Raw genomic sequence first — 11397 nt, forward strand, 5'->3', positions numbered from 1 at the left:
ACGTTAAGAATGTTGCTGAAATGTTTACTTTTGTGTAATAATAAGTTTTTAATGAAGAAATAACCGGTCATGGTATTTCATTTCCTCCCAAATTCATATGTGAGTAAAATCTCTTTGGGTAAAAACCTTTGTAAAGAAGGTAGCGACGATGGTCTGTAACAATGATTTCTTCTGTCTGGTTCCAACACATTCCGGATTTCCTGTGATGAGCTGTCATAAAGGAAGGTGGGAGGAATCTATGTCTGGAAGATATATATTGTCCTAGAAAATGTTTTCTTATTGAGGACCCTCGACATCCTAGTAAACATTGATTGAGAACTAACTACATGGAAAGAGAAATCCACTTTATGTAGTTATTACCCCCATCTGAGAAAAACATGGTCTTCCCCGCCTGATTTTTTAAAACTTTTTATTGAAAAGGGACAATGAACAGCAAGCGGGGAACCCCAATGTACACCTCACTCCTCAGCAACAAGCAGCACTCACCAACCTTGTTTTTTCCGCCTCTGCCCCGGCCCTATTCATGGCCAGGGGGTGCTCAGTATCACGCCAAGCTTGGCCCGGGTCAGGGCCAGTAAGGGCCCTCCTGCCCGGTCCCGCCTCGAGCTTTCCTCCTGAGGTCCCCTCTGCCTCCTCGCCCAGCCCTCGTCCACACCCAGGCAGGGCATCCTACCCTCCCTCCGTGGCTCGGCAGGATGCTTGAGAACAGAAACCACGTGTAGTTTGTCATGAGTATAAAAATGGCTCCCAAATAAAGATGCAGGTGGGGCTCTCTGGGCGTTCCCAGCATTCAGACTGAGATCGGGGTCCCAGGATGCCCACCGCCCTACTTATTGGTTATACCTGAGTCAGGCACTGGGGACATGGCAAGGTTTTTAATGGAAAGTCAAGCCATTAGCTCTTTTTCATCTAGATGTAAAACAGAGAAAGTAGGGCATCATAGCCCCATTTGCACATTTTTCTAACCTAGAGAGGAAAAATATTTTCAGGGAAAGCAGTGAAGTGTGTTCCTTCACAATTGGGCAAATTATCAAAGATTAGGGCTGCCAGTTGTCCAGACTATCTCCGCCAGAGCCGGGAGGCCCCTCAATCACAGATGGACGGCTTGCTGACCCCATAGCTGGGGTGGAAGTTGAGCCGGTCATAGAAGGTGATGAAGTTGTCCGGACCCGTCACAACGCTCTTCTCCATGTAGACGTTGAAAGTATTGTTCTGGAACATTCCACCAACTGCAACTTGTCTAGAAAATTTGTACGAATTTGGATAAAATACCTTCTGGAAGTGAAAAGGGGACACTAGGGTTAGTGATACATGATAACACTCTTGAGCAATCAGTCATTAGGTATTTTGGGAAGAAAAATAAAAATTTGTAAGAAAATGTTTTTAAATTCTTATTTTGTAAGAAAATGTCGTCTCCAATCCTAGGAAGCAGAGATCCTGGGAGAATGACCTGTAAATGCTCTAGGAACTTTCTAGATAAATAATCTTCTCATAAAAGCTCTATCCCCCATGAAAAACAGGTAAATAAGCAATTATCATGATCTTTTAACATGAATAATTTGGAAGAAAAACAACAACACTGCCAGCCCCAAAATGGGAGGCCCTCCTATCTTGGGTACCCAGGGGATGCTTACACTGGTCCATCTGTCCTTCACCTGGACCCATCAGGGGGTTCTAGGAGGCTCCCTGCCATGTGAGGTTGATCTCAAAAAGGGGTCAGGTTCCCCAACGGTGCATAGACCCCGGGGCCCTTTTGTAACCTGTGCTTTCATCAGCCAGTGCTACCTCTTTAAGATCACAGGTTAAATATTTCATAAAATACGGTATTACTCCAAAAAGAAGGCAGTTCTTCATTTATTGGCCTCAAAACCTACTGCATTCGGTTACGAGAGTTGGCTGGTTGTACGAGTGAATGGGGCCAGCCCTTTGGGATGTTGTAAGGAAGCCGACATGCCCTTTTTTCATCCTTTAACTCATTTCATTGCTAAATTCATTCGTTCATTTATTTCTACCCTGCCCTGTCCCAAAAGGAATTGAGGTGCGCCCTCCCCCTTCGGGATGCTGGAACTGCGGGCCTCTCTGCACCTCCCCCTCCCGATGTGTTGCTCTTTTGAGAAATGCGGAGTCAGCCTCCTCCTAGAGATGCCCCACCTGCGCACCTTTCCTTGCTTCCTCCTTACCGGCATCTCGTGCACGGTGGGGGCTCTGCTCCCGTAAGCTTGGTTACTGGTCCTGTACACTGAGGGGGGCTCCTCGGTCCTAGCAGATGAGAAAAATACTTTCTTTTCCACTCATTTGTTTTAATTCTGCCCAAGCCACAGCTTTAACATATTTGGTTGATGGAGCTTTGTTGGACATGCCCCAGATGGGCGATGCAGCCGTGAACCTGGGCTCCTGTGGAGTGCAGGGTTGGCCTTCCTGGCAGGCTCAGCCTCCCTGACTCCCTCTGCTGACCTCTGCCAAAGCCCTAAAGAACTCCCAGGTGGCAAGTGCTGGCCCTCAGCCCCAGCGGGACCTGGGCCCATGCTGTCATTTCCTGGGTGGGTGGGTAGGCTGGGAGCTGTGACTCAGCCTCCAGGCCTGCCGCTCGAGGGGGCGGCGGGGGGGTTCCCTCCACTTCTGAGCCTCCAGGAGAAAATGTTCCTGCAGTGTCTAGCCCTGATGCTATTGGTACAGCAGTTTAACTAGTGGCTGTGGGCTCAGACACCCCAGCTCTACCTCATACTAACTCTGGGATCTGTTTTTCTACAACCCAGATGTCCCTCCTGGGAAAGGAAGATGCTAACAGAGCCAACTCTGTAGGATCGTGGAGGGACTAAGGGGGGTGGGGGGAGCAGGGAAGGCGCGCACAGCCTGCCCAGCTGTGTCTTAAGAGGCTGCAACGCACTGGAACAGCTGGCAGGCCACGCCCCTCGGCAGCCTGGTGATGGAGGTGTTGCCATGCACCTCAGGCGGACGGGTCCTCTCCGCCTAGAAAGGAGAGGAGACTGGTCCTGCCCTAGAGGGTGCTGCTGGGATCAGCCCGAGTTGTGTGATTTCCCCTGGGCAAACCCCGCCCCACCTCGCTGGCGGGAGGCCCACTCACTCCACCCGCAAGCCACAAGCCGCAGGCAGCACCTCCGCGCTCATTTGGTGGTTAACAGCTGACACCGCTTTTGACTTGGGGGCCAGGAGGGGGCCTGGGGGTTCTTGCACAAAGGGCCATCTGGGCAGAGCGCAGGACCAGCTGGGCACCTGGCTGGCGGCTGGACCAGGAGCCCTTTCTTTCCTCTTCGTATGCCAGGTGGACCCTGACCAGACTCCCTGGTCCTCACCGGTAGCCCCGAAACCAAGCCGGGTTGTTGAACCTGGCCGGCAGGTCCTCGCTCACGCGGTAGTAGTCGCTGGTTTTCTCCGTGGGGGCCTTGGCCTTGGGCACCTCCTGCTCCGCGCACCCCTGGGGGTCCTCTTCGGACATCTCGCCTCGGTCCACCCGAGTTTCGGGGGAAAGAAAGAGCGGGCAGGAAACAGCTTCTCAGCCCTGGGGCCGCGAGGGGCCGCGCGGCGTCTTGTTGCTAAGCGACGGCCCGGTCACCTGACTGGATGGGCGGGGTCCTTAAAGGCGCCGCGCCTCCTGGGCCGGAGGCCGCCCACCACCGGCGTGTGGGGCAGAAGTCCAAGGTTCTAGAACCTTCCGTGGCGAGCCACGAGGCCCTGGGCTGGCCGGGATAATAAGGCATTACTTCCTGGGGCCGCAGTGCCGGGTACCCTATGATCAGTAGCCTTCGGCGCCAACATTTTCTCAAATGCGGTGGGGGTCAGATTTCCAGGCAGATGAAACCCCGGGCCTGGGGCTTCATCGGCAAATTGCGGAGTTCAGGTTCTCTAAGGCCGCTCCGCTGTAGCGATCCGACGCTCACCGCGTGGGCCAGGGCTGCTCCTTGACCCCCACCCCCGACTTCAGGCCCCCCAGTACGCTGCATCTAAAATTAAGACTCCAGGGCTTCCCTGGTGGCGCAGTGGTTGAGAGTCCGCCTGCCGATACAGGGGACACGGGTTCGTGCCCCGGTCCGGGAGGATCCCACATCCCGCAGGGCGGCTGCGCTCGTGAGCCATGGCCGCAAAAAACATAAAATTAAGGCTCCAGATTTGCCTAACTTTATGGAATCTTTCTAAGCCAAATGTTTAAAACTTAAAACACTTTTGTACAGCGGGAGGTTGTGCTGGACTGGCCGCAGGTGAAGACGGTCCCCATCTCCTGGCGAGTTCCCGCGGGACGGCTGGGAACCTCCTCGGCCGCCGGGCACTGTGCAGGGAGGGGGCGAGGGGAGGAGTATGCAGACCCCGCACTCGACAGGACCCCGGCCCCGGCCCGCCCCACGCTCCTTGCGGGTCCACGGCGCCCGGGCCGACTTGGGGCGCAAGGCCCCGCCCTCCCCAAGGACTGCGTGCTCCGACCCGGGGGGCAGGCGGGGGCCAAGTGGCGGGGACGCGTCCAGAGCTGGGGTGCCCGAGAGAGGCGGCGGGCGCTCAGTGGCACCCCCGGGCCTGCAGGTGGCGCTGCGGCGAAGGCGCGGGCCGCGGCCGGAAGGAGGAGCCGCTCGTGGGGCCGCGCCTGCCCGTCTTCCGCGTCCGTCTGTCCGTCCGCCTCTCGGAGTCCATGCCATGGTACCCGGCTCGGTCCTACCCCGGCTGCTCGGCGCGGGTGAGGCGCCCGGGACTCGGGGGGTGGGGGGCGCGGCGGGGACCCTCTTCCGGGCCGGGAGGCGGGAGGGAGGGAAGGAGGGAGGCGGGCGGGGGGCGCGCGCCACGAGTTTGCTGTCGCCGCAGGTGTCCGGCGCCGGCCGCTCCAGCTGCACCTCGTCCAGACGGCGACCCCGGGCCCGGCGGGTCCGAGCGGCAGGACGCTGGGGAGCGCCGCGGCCTCCGCGGCCCGGGAGCCCGAGCGCAGCAGCGGTAACGCCGACCCTGCGGTCCTGGGGGTTTGAAATTGCCCCGCTGCTGGGAGTCCCGGGCGCCCTAGGTCTCCATGGGGCCCCTGGAGGATGCGGGACCGGGGAGGGCGAAGGGCGGCCTTCCGCCCCTGGCAGCCCACGTGCTGGGCCGCACGAGTTTGCAGCCCTCCGAGCAGCCCCACTGCCGAGAAGGGCCGAGGCCTCCCCCCCGCCCCACGAACCGCGGCCGGGGAGCTCCCGCGGGCGGCTGGCGGGACTACGGGGATCTCAGACACCACCCGGCTCCCCTCCTCTCCGAGTGAAGACTCGGCCACGTTTACCCAGGAGCGAAGCCGGGGTCAGATCCCGGCCTCCGCCCCGAGCCTCCAGAAAAGGACCCTGGGGACCCTCAGCATCTGCCCTCGCGCAGCCCCCAGGCTTGGGAGCCGGGGTCCAGACCCTGCATCCTCTCCCCCTCCCCGCCCCAGATCTCAACGAGAGGATCCTGAGCGAGCCCCTCAAGCACTTCGACTTCTTCAATGTCAAGGAATTGTTTTCTGTTAGAAGTCTCTTCGATGCCCGGGTGCACCTGGGACACAAAGCTGGCTGTCGGCACAGGTAGGTGACGCCCCTGGCGAGTGTAGGGGTGCCCGGGGGGCTCGGGACCCTTGCCTTGGCGTCCAGGGCTCCTCTTTCAGTTTGTTTTAAGAGCGTCTAGCTCCCTTTTCTTCCAGATGGGATGATTGAGCCCCAAGGAGGGGCAGATGTTTATTCTCAGGCCCCGTTTGCTCCCCCCGACCCCCAGAACCCGTGGACCTTGCTATGGGGCTCCTGGTCCTCGGTGGGGTCAGGCCTGCTGCTGCTGGTTCCCAGACAGACAGGCCAGCCTGGAGGGCGGTGCTGGCAAGGCCGTCGGCATCTCGAGGGGGGGGGGTCTCCAAGGGCACGCAGAGGAGTGGTGACTGGCCCAGTCTGTTCACGTGGCGATTTTGACGGCTGGGTTGGGCGTGGAATGGAGGAGCAGTTAGGCCAGGGAGGGAGGCGGTTGTAGATGTTCAGGGGAAAGGTGATGGGCCCAGCTGCGCCGGCAGAGCCGGAGCAGTGGTTGGATGTGGGGTGATGGGGGCAGAGCCGGAGGTCCGGTTGAGCAGAGCCCAGAGCAGGTGTCGACATCCTTCACATCAGGAACTTGGGTCCTGTGAGGGTGACCCTTCGGCCACCCCAGTGAGGATGTCACGCAGGCACTAGGGAGAAGCAGCCTGGGCCGGGGGCCACCACATCAGGACCTTCTGAGAACATGCGGAGTGGGGGATGGAGGAGAGAGGAAATCCCGGGCAGGAGCCCTGATCAACCAGCGCCTCAGAGTCTGGGAAGAGGGGGAGGGGCCGGGGCATGGGAGGAGGGCGCGCCACTGTAGGTGCTGCGGAGAAGTCACCTGAGGTGAGGGCACGTGGGGCCTTGGGAAGGCTCTTTGGAGAGGAAGAGACAGAGTCCCGGCGGGAGTGAGCAGAAGCGTGAACGGGGCGGGGGCTGCAAGAGGGCAGGCTTCGCAGCCCCGGCTCTCGGCGGGGCCAGCGGGTCTGTGCCCTCAGGGTTCCCCTCCGAGGCCTGGCTGCCTCCTGCTCCGGCCGGTCATGCTTGCAGCCCGGGGCACCCCCTGCCTTTCTGGTTCCCCAGCCCCGCCCCCGGGGGCGGGGGGGCCTCAGTTGTAAAGCCGCAAAGGCGATGATAATGACAAGGGTGGGAGCCAGACGAGCAGCACCGGGTGGGACGCTGTCCAGACGTCACGTTTAAGTGTCCAGACGTCCGTGTGGGTCCACTCTGTTAGGCGCCCCGCGCGGCCAGGTGGAGGTTCAGGGGGGTAAGCCGCTTGCCCGAGACGTGGAGTGGCCTGCAGCCCAGCCTGCCCTGCTCGCCCACCCTCACCGCCCCCCGCACTGCCCGCGGCTGTCACTCCTGGGACAGCGTCCCTGCTGCTGTTATCCTGGTGAGGGCTGCAGACTGTACCAGCCCTGGGCTGGCCGTGCCCCCCATGCAGGGGCCCGGGGCTGGGGGAGCACATGAGAAAGGGCGGGTGGAGGTGGCCACATGGGGCTGGTTCACACTGGCCTTGGTGGGTGTCCGGCAGGTTCATGGAGCCGTATATCTTCGGTAGCCGCTTGGACCAGGACATCATTGACCTGGAACAGACGGCGACGCACCTGCAGCTGGCCTTGAATTTCACGGCCCATGTGGCCTATCGCAGGGGCATCATCCTGTTTGTGAGCCGCAGGCGGCAGTTCTCACACCTGATCGAGAACGTGGCCCGGGACTGCGGGGAATACGCCCACACCCGCTACTTCAAGGGCGGCCTGCTGACCAACGCGCCCCTCCTCCTGGGCCCCAGGGTCCGCCTGCCAGACCTCATCATCTTTCTGCACACGCTCAACAACGTCTTTGAGCCCCACATAGCCGTGAGGGACGCGGCCAAGATGAACATCCCCACTGTGGGCATCGTGGACACCAACTGCAACCCATCCCTCATCACGTACCCCATCCCGGGCAACGACGACTCGCCCCCGGCTGTCCAGCTCTTCTGCAGGCTCTTCCAGACCACCATCAACCGGGCCAAAGAGAAGCGCAATCAGGTCGAGGCCCTGTACCGACTGCAGGGCCAGGAGGGCGCCAAGGGCCACGGTACAGCTGACCCTCCTTCCCCGGGAGTGCAGGCCGAGCTGGACTTGGGTCATTCCCCTTGACCTTCCTGCCCTTCTCCCAAGTGAAACAGCAGCCAAGTCTGTTCCGAAGCTGGGAACCAACCCCCCATACCCACACCCACCCCTGACATGGTCCTTAGCACCTTCCCAGTTATTCCAGGCTTTGGGTCCCTGCTGCTAGGAACGCTTCTCAGCAGCTGCCCGCCCGGGGCTCCACTTCAGACCCAAGGGCCCAGCAGGCTCCCTGGGCAAGTGGCCTGCCTGAAAAGGACCCGTCGGAAAACATCCCGTCCCTGGAGTCTGAAGTCCTTGCTTCTACCTCGAGATGCGTCCCTTGTATGTTAGGAAGGTTCTCACCAGGTTGACTTTTCTCAACCAGAATACCCGTAGGTTGGGCTGCTTCCCTGCTGCCTGGTTTCAGGGGCTATTTTATAACGTGAGGTTGCAGGGGGAGCCACTAAGAAGATTCCGTCCGGGTTGGGACAGGCTGGGCAAAGCAGACAGCGTGATTTCAACAGGAATAAAACGTAGATTTGGGCAGAAGGGGGACCTGGACCATTGGTTCTGCAGTGTGGTCTGTGTGGTTTGTTTTCATCGGCACCCACGGGGCCCCTGGAGCACACGAGACACGTTCCTGCCCCCTGGGTCCTTGAGCTTCAGGGAGACAAGGCAGGCATGTGCACGTGGGTTTGGCGCCGTCTTCGGTGTTGAGGCTCGAGGCCCTCGTGTCCCGCCCGTGCCCTGGACAGGCATCCTTCCCAGGGGGTCGGGTAAGATGGGACCCTGTTCACAGGAACTTTTGGACGCCCCCTCATTTGTGGGCCCTTCCTTGGCAACGCTTGTGTTCCCGGGATGAGGTGTGGGTCCCTGCTTTCCAGGACCCCACCCCGTGGCTCCCGGTGTACCTGACGACCCCAGGACCCTGTCTGCTGCCGAGGGTCCAGGCAGCAGGATCTGGTGGGGTCAGGACAGGATGGCCTCGTGGATGGATGCATCATGCCAGTCCACGTCTTACAGTAGCACACGGGGGCAGGAGGACTGGTCCCACAGGCCCACTCAGCATCTTTCAGTGGGGGCATGCAAGGTGGAGGTCCCTGGTGTTTTCTGGAAGGGTTCACAGTTTGGAAGGTGCAAGGAGCTGAATGCCAGTTTGAAACCAACTGACAGGCATTGGTTTAATTTGCGAACAGGAAGTATGGGCATGCAAATTCACAGGCAGGTAAATTGAGGGGTCCCCCCAAGACTTTCCCACCACAAGATACCTCCCTCGGTGGGTGCGGGTAAGATTTCCCGAACTCCTTTGGAGAGAGCTGGCCGGGCCTGTCGCTCAGCGCTCCAGGGAGGCCGGAGTGGGCAGCCAAGACCCTCGAGGTCAGCGCAGTGTGAGAAGTCTCAACTGCTGTGGACGGGAGCTCTGGAACGTGAACTGGGCCTCCCCGAGGTGGAGGGTCCACACCGCCCTTCAAAAGCAGGCCATCTGGGGAGGGCAACGCTGGCAGGGTGACGAGGGACACGCAAGGAGGCCCTGTTATCTCGCCCTTGACTCGGGCTGGGTGGAGGAGAGCAGCCCTGGAGGGTGGGCTCCCCGGAGTGCCCCGCCCCACCCCATTCCCTGTGGTGGCCTGCCTGGCCCTGGCCATCCTCTGTCCCCTGAGGATCCCCCTGGAACCTGCACCAGACACAGGCCAGTGAAGACCAGCAGGGACAATGAGAGTGTGTGTCGGTCACTGTGCTGCCGGTCCTGGGGACGCTGGGAGCAGGGCGGACAGGGGTGGCCACACTGAGCAGGTGACTCGGCGGATGATGGGACACAGATGAGCTGGGTGGTTTCAGGTACACGAGGACCTGGAGGGAGGCACGGGCTGACGGGGCCCAGAGACCGGATGGGGGCAGCTCCAGCAAGAGCAGCCGGGGGGGCACTTCCAGAGGGGCTCAGGTAAAAGGACGGGAGAGGCAGAAAACAGGCTTCCACCCTAGTCGGGGGTCAGCCAGCCCCGGCAGACATCAAAGCAGGCACGGCAGTTGTGACAGCCTCATGGCCTCGTCTAGATACAGATGCATCCTCCCTGCAGGAGGGGACCTCCAAGTTTGCCAACCTGGAGATAAACACCAAGAGCGGCCAGAAGCCCCGAAGGCCTGGAGAGCAAGGGCCTGAGCCCTCCCCTCCTGCTGCCGCAGTGACGACTTGCCCATTACACCTGACCTTTCCTGGGGTCTGGCAGGGTCGTGCCCTGAGTGGTTGGTGTCCCAGGGGCCTGGAAGAGCCGGGTTCAGGGGGGGATTTGGGGCCAGGGTGGGTGAGGGCAGGTGTACCACGCCACCAACTCGGACCAGAACAGGCTCGTGGTGAGTGTAGGCGTGCAGGGTGTCAGAAGCCATCGTGGAGCCATGGCACCATGACAAAGTCGTGAGCAACGGAAGGCGAAACTGCAAGGCGGCGCTGTGCCAGGAAGGTGGACTACAGCTCTGTTGTTATGTTTGATGATAATAAATTTACATATAGGGGCAATTTTGGGGGGATGTTGCTCCACGTGAAAGAAAAATTCCTCTAGGACTCCCCCTCCTGAAACTACCACAGAATGGGAAGTACCCACTAAAGCCCCGGGGAGATGGGTAAAGAATTAAGAGCCTGGAACTAAGGGGATGTTTTTATGAAAAACACCCTCTAGTATGGAGTTATGGCCATGGGCCGGAGTTCCTGATGACATAGGAAATTTATGGTTCTATTACAAAGGAAGATTAATTATAGAAAAGCAAATGACTAGAGCAGAATTGGTTGCTAGGATAGGGAGAAAACACTGTCTCAGTTAAAGGAAACAACGAGAAAGAGCATGTAGGTACATTGTAAATATTTTCATGGAACCATTGTAAAAGGTTGCCCATGCAAGAAGAGAAATAGGAACAAGTAGCTCCAACTTTTACAATTAAAATAATCATATAACTGCTTGGCTTGGTTACTAAGAAATAACCTGTGATTAATGGGAACTTGGGGAAATATTTTAATAGGACATCTAGAAACTAGGGGATTTTTTTTTAATCTTTATAGAACATTTTGAGGTTTGATTGTGCTAAGATTGTTTGGCCACGTACCTGGTAATGTAATCAACTACGATATATAAACCTGTGATTGTGAAGAATAAAGACATGAGAAAGAGAAACATGCAATGCTGATACTTTAAGAAGTGTAATAGAATTATTTCCTTCACCAACGCTATCCATCCCTCGGGTATCCCTGGACTCGCTGGAGCTGGACTCCGGCAGCAGGGGTCTCTAGAATCGGGCCTGCAGGTGGCTGGGGCCAGACACCACCTGGGGCCACTGCCCAGGGTCCGGCCCAGGACTTTGCCTCCAGTGGCCAGTCCCAACCCAAGGAGCTGGGCTCCTCCCTTCACCCACCAGTGCTCTCCAGGCCTGGCCCTGGCCACGTGCAAAGCCAATTCTTTCTATACTGTTGCATCTCAACATACGAGCCTAAGTATTCTCACACTGTTTTTTGACCTGTCCCTCTTTTGTCCGAAAATTAGCCCGTGTATGAAAATGAGTCGGCCCTGAACCTGTATGAGACCTGCAAGGTGCGGACCGTGAAGGCAGGCACGCTGGAGAAGCTGGTGGAGCACCTGGTGCCCGCCTTCCAGGGCAGTGACCTCTCCTATGTCACCATCTTCCTGTGCACCTACCGAGCCTTCACCACCACCCAGCGGGTCCTGGGCCTGCTGTTCCAAAGGTGAGCGCCCCGCCCCTCCCCGGCACAGTGGCTCCCCACCCACCCACTGGCTGTGTGTCTTGGG

At 58.9% G+C, this 11397-nt stretch overlaps 2 protein-coding genes across 4 annotated transcripts; one reads left to right on the forward strand and one right to left on the reverse strand.

Annotated features, from left to right (window-relative positions):
- Positions 1 to 450: 450 nt before the first annotated feature.
- Positions 451 to 3514, reverse strand: PIERCE1 (piercer of microtubule wall 1). 2 transcript variants are annotated; one of them, XM_060101914.1, is made up of 3 exons: positions 3315 to 3514; positions 2181 to 2259; positions 451 to 1275 (listed from the first exon to the last, which is right to left on the reverse strand). In XM_060101914.1, exons 1-3 carry the CDS (start codon positions 3455 to 3457, stop codon positions 1087 to 1089), a joined length of 411 nt encoding a protein of 136 aa, XP_059957897.1. In that variant the 5' UTR covers positions 3458 to 3514; the 3' UTR covers positions 451 to 1086. The 2 variants fall into 2 exon arrangements, with proteins under 2 accessions (XP_059957897.1, XP_059957895.1); XM_060101912.1 differs by having other exon boundaries at positions 2160 to 2259.
- Positions 3515 to 4618: 1104 nt separating this feature from the next.
- Positions 4619 to 8164, forward strand: MRPS2 (mitochondrial ribosomal protein S2). Of its 2 annotated transcripts, none has more exons than XM_060101172.1 (4): positions 4619 to 4684; positions 4810 to 5002; positions 5402 to 5531; positions 7042 to 8164. In XM_060101172.1, exons 1-4 carry the CDS (start codon positions 4640 to 4642, stop codon positions 7649 to 7651), a joined length of 978 nt encoding a protein of 325 aa, XP_059957155.1. In that variant the 5' UTR covers positions 4619 to 4639; the 3' UTR covers positions 7652 to 8164. The 2 variants fall into 2 exon arrangements, with proteins under 2 accessions (XP_059957155.1, XP_059957156.1); XM_060101173.1 differs by having other exon boundaries at positions 4810 to 4935.
- Positions 8165 to 11397: the final 3233 nt, after the last annotated feature.

The sequence above is a fragment of the Mesoplodon densirostris genome, chromosome 6 (genome assembly GCF_025265405.1).
Source record: "Mesoplodon densirostris isolate mMesDen1 chromosome 6, mMesDen1 primary haplotype, whole genome shotgun sequence".
Lineage (NCBI taxonomy): Eukaryota > Metazoa > Chordata > Mammalia > Artiodactyla > Ziphiidae > Mesoplodon > Mesoplodon densirostris.

Excerpts from the sequence above, each read along its gene's own strand:
- PIERCE1 (XM_060101912.1), bottom strand. The coding sequence starts at position 3,457 with ATGTCCGAAGAGGACCCCCAGGGGTGCGCGGAGCAGGAGGTGCCCAAG. Across the intron at positions 2,260-3,314 it reads GCTTGGTTTCGGGGCTACCG|GACCGAGGAGCCCCCCTCAG; the intron begins GTGAGGACCAGG and ends CTCATCTGCTAG. Across the intron at positions 1,276-2,159 it reads TAAGGAGGAAGCAAGGAAAG|AAGGTATTTTATCCAAATTC; the intron begins GTGCGCAGGTGG and ends TTTCACTTCCAG.
- MRPS2 (XM_060101172.1), top strand. The coding sequence starts at position 4,640 with ATGCCATGGTACCCGGCTCGGTCCTACCCCGGCTGCTCGGCGCGG. Across the intron at positions 5,003-5,401 it reads GGGAGTCCCGGGCGCCCTAG|ATCTCAACGAGAGGATCCTG; the intron begins GTCTCCATGGGG and ends TCCCCGCCCCAG. Across the intron at positions 5,532-7,041 it reads AAAGCTGGCTGTCGGCACAG|GTTCATGGAGCCGTATATCT; the intron begins GTAGGTGACGCC and ends GGTGTCCGGCAG.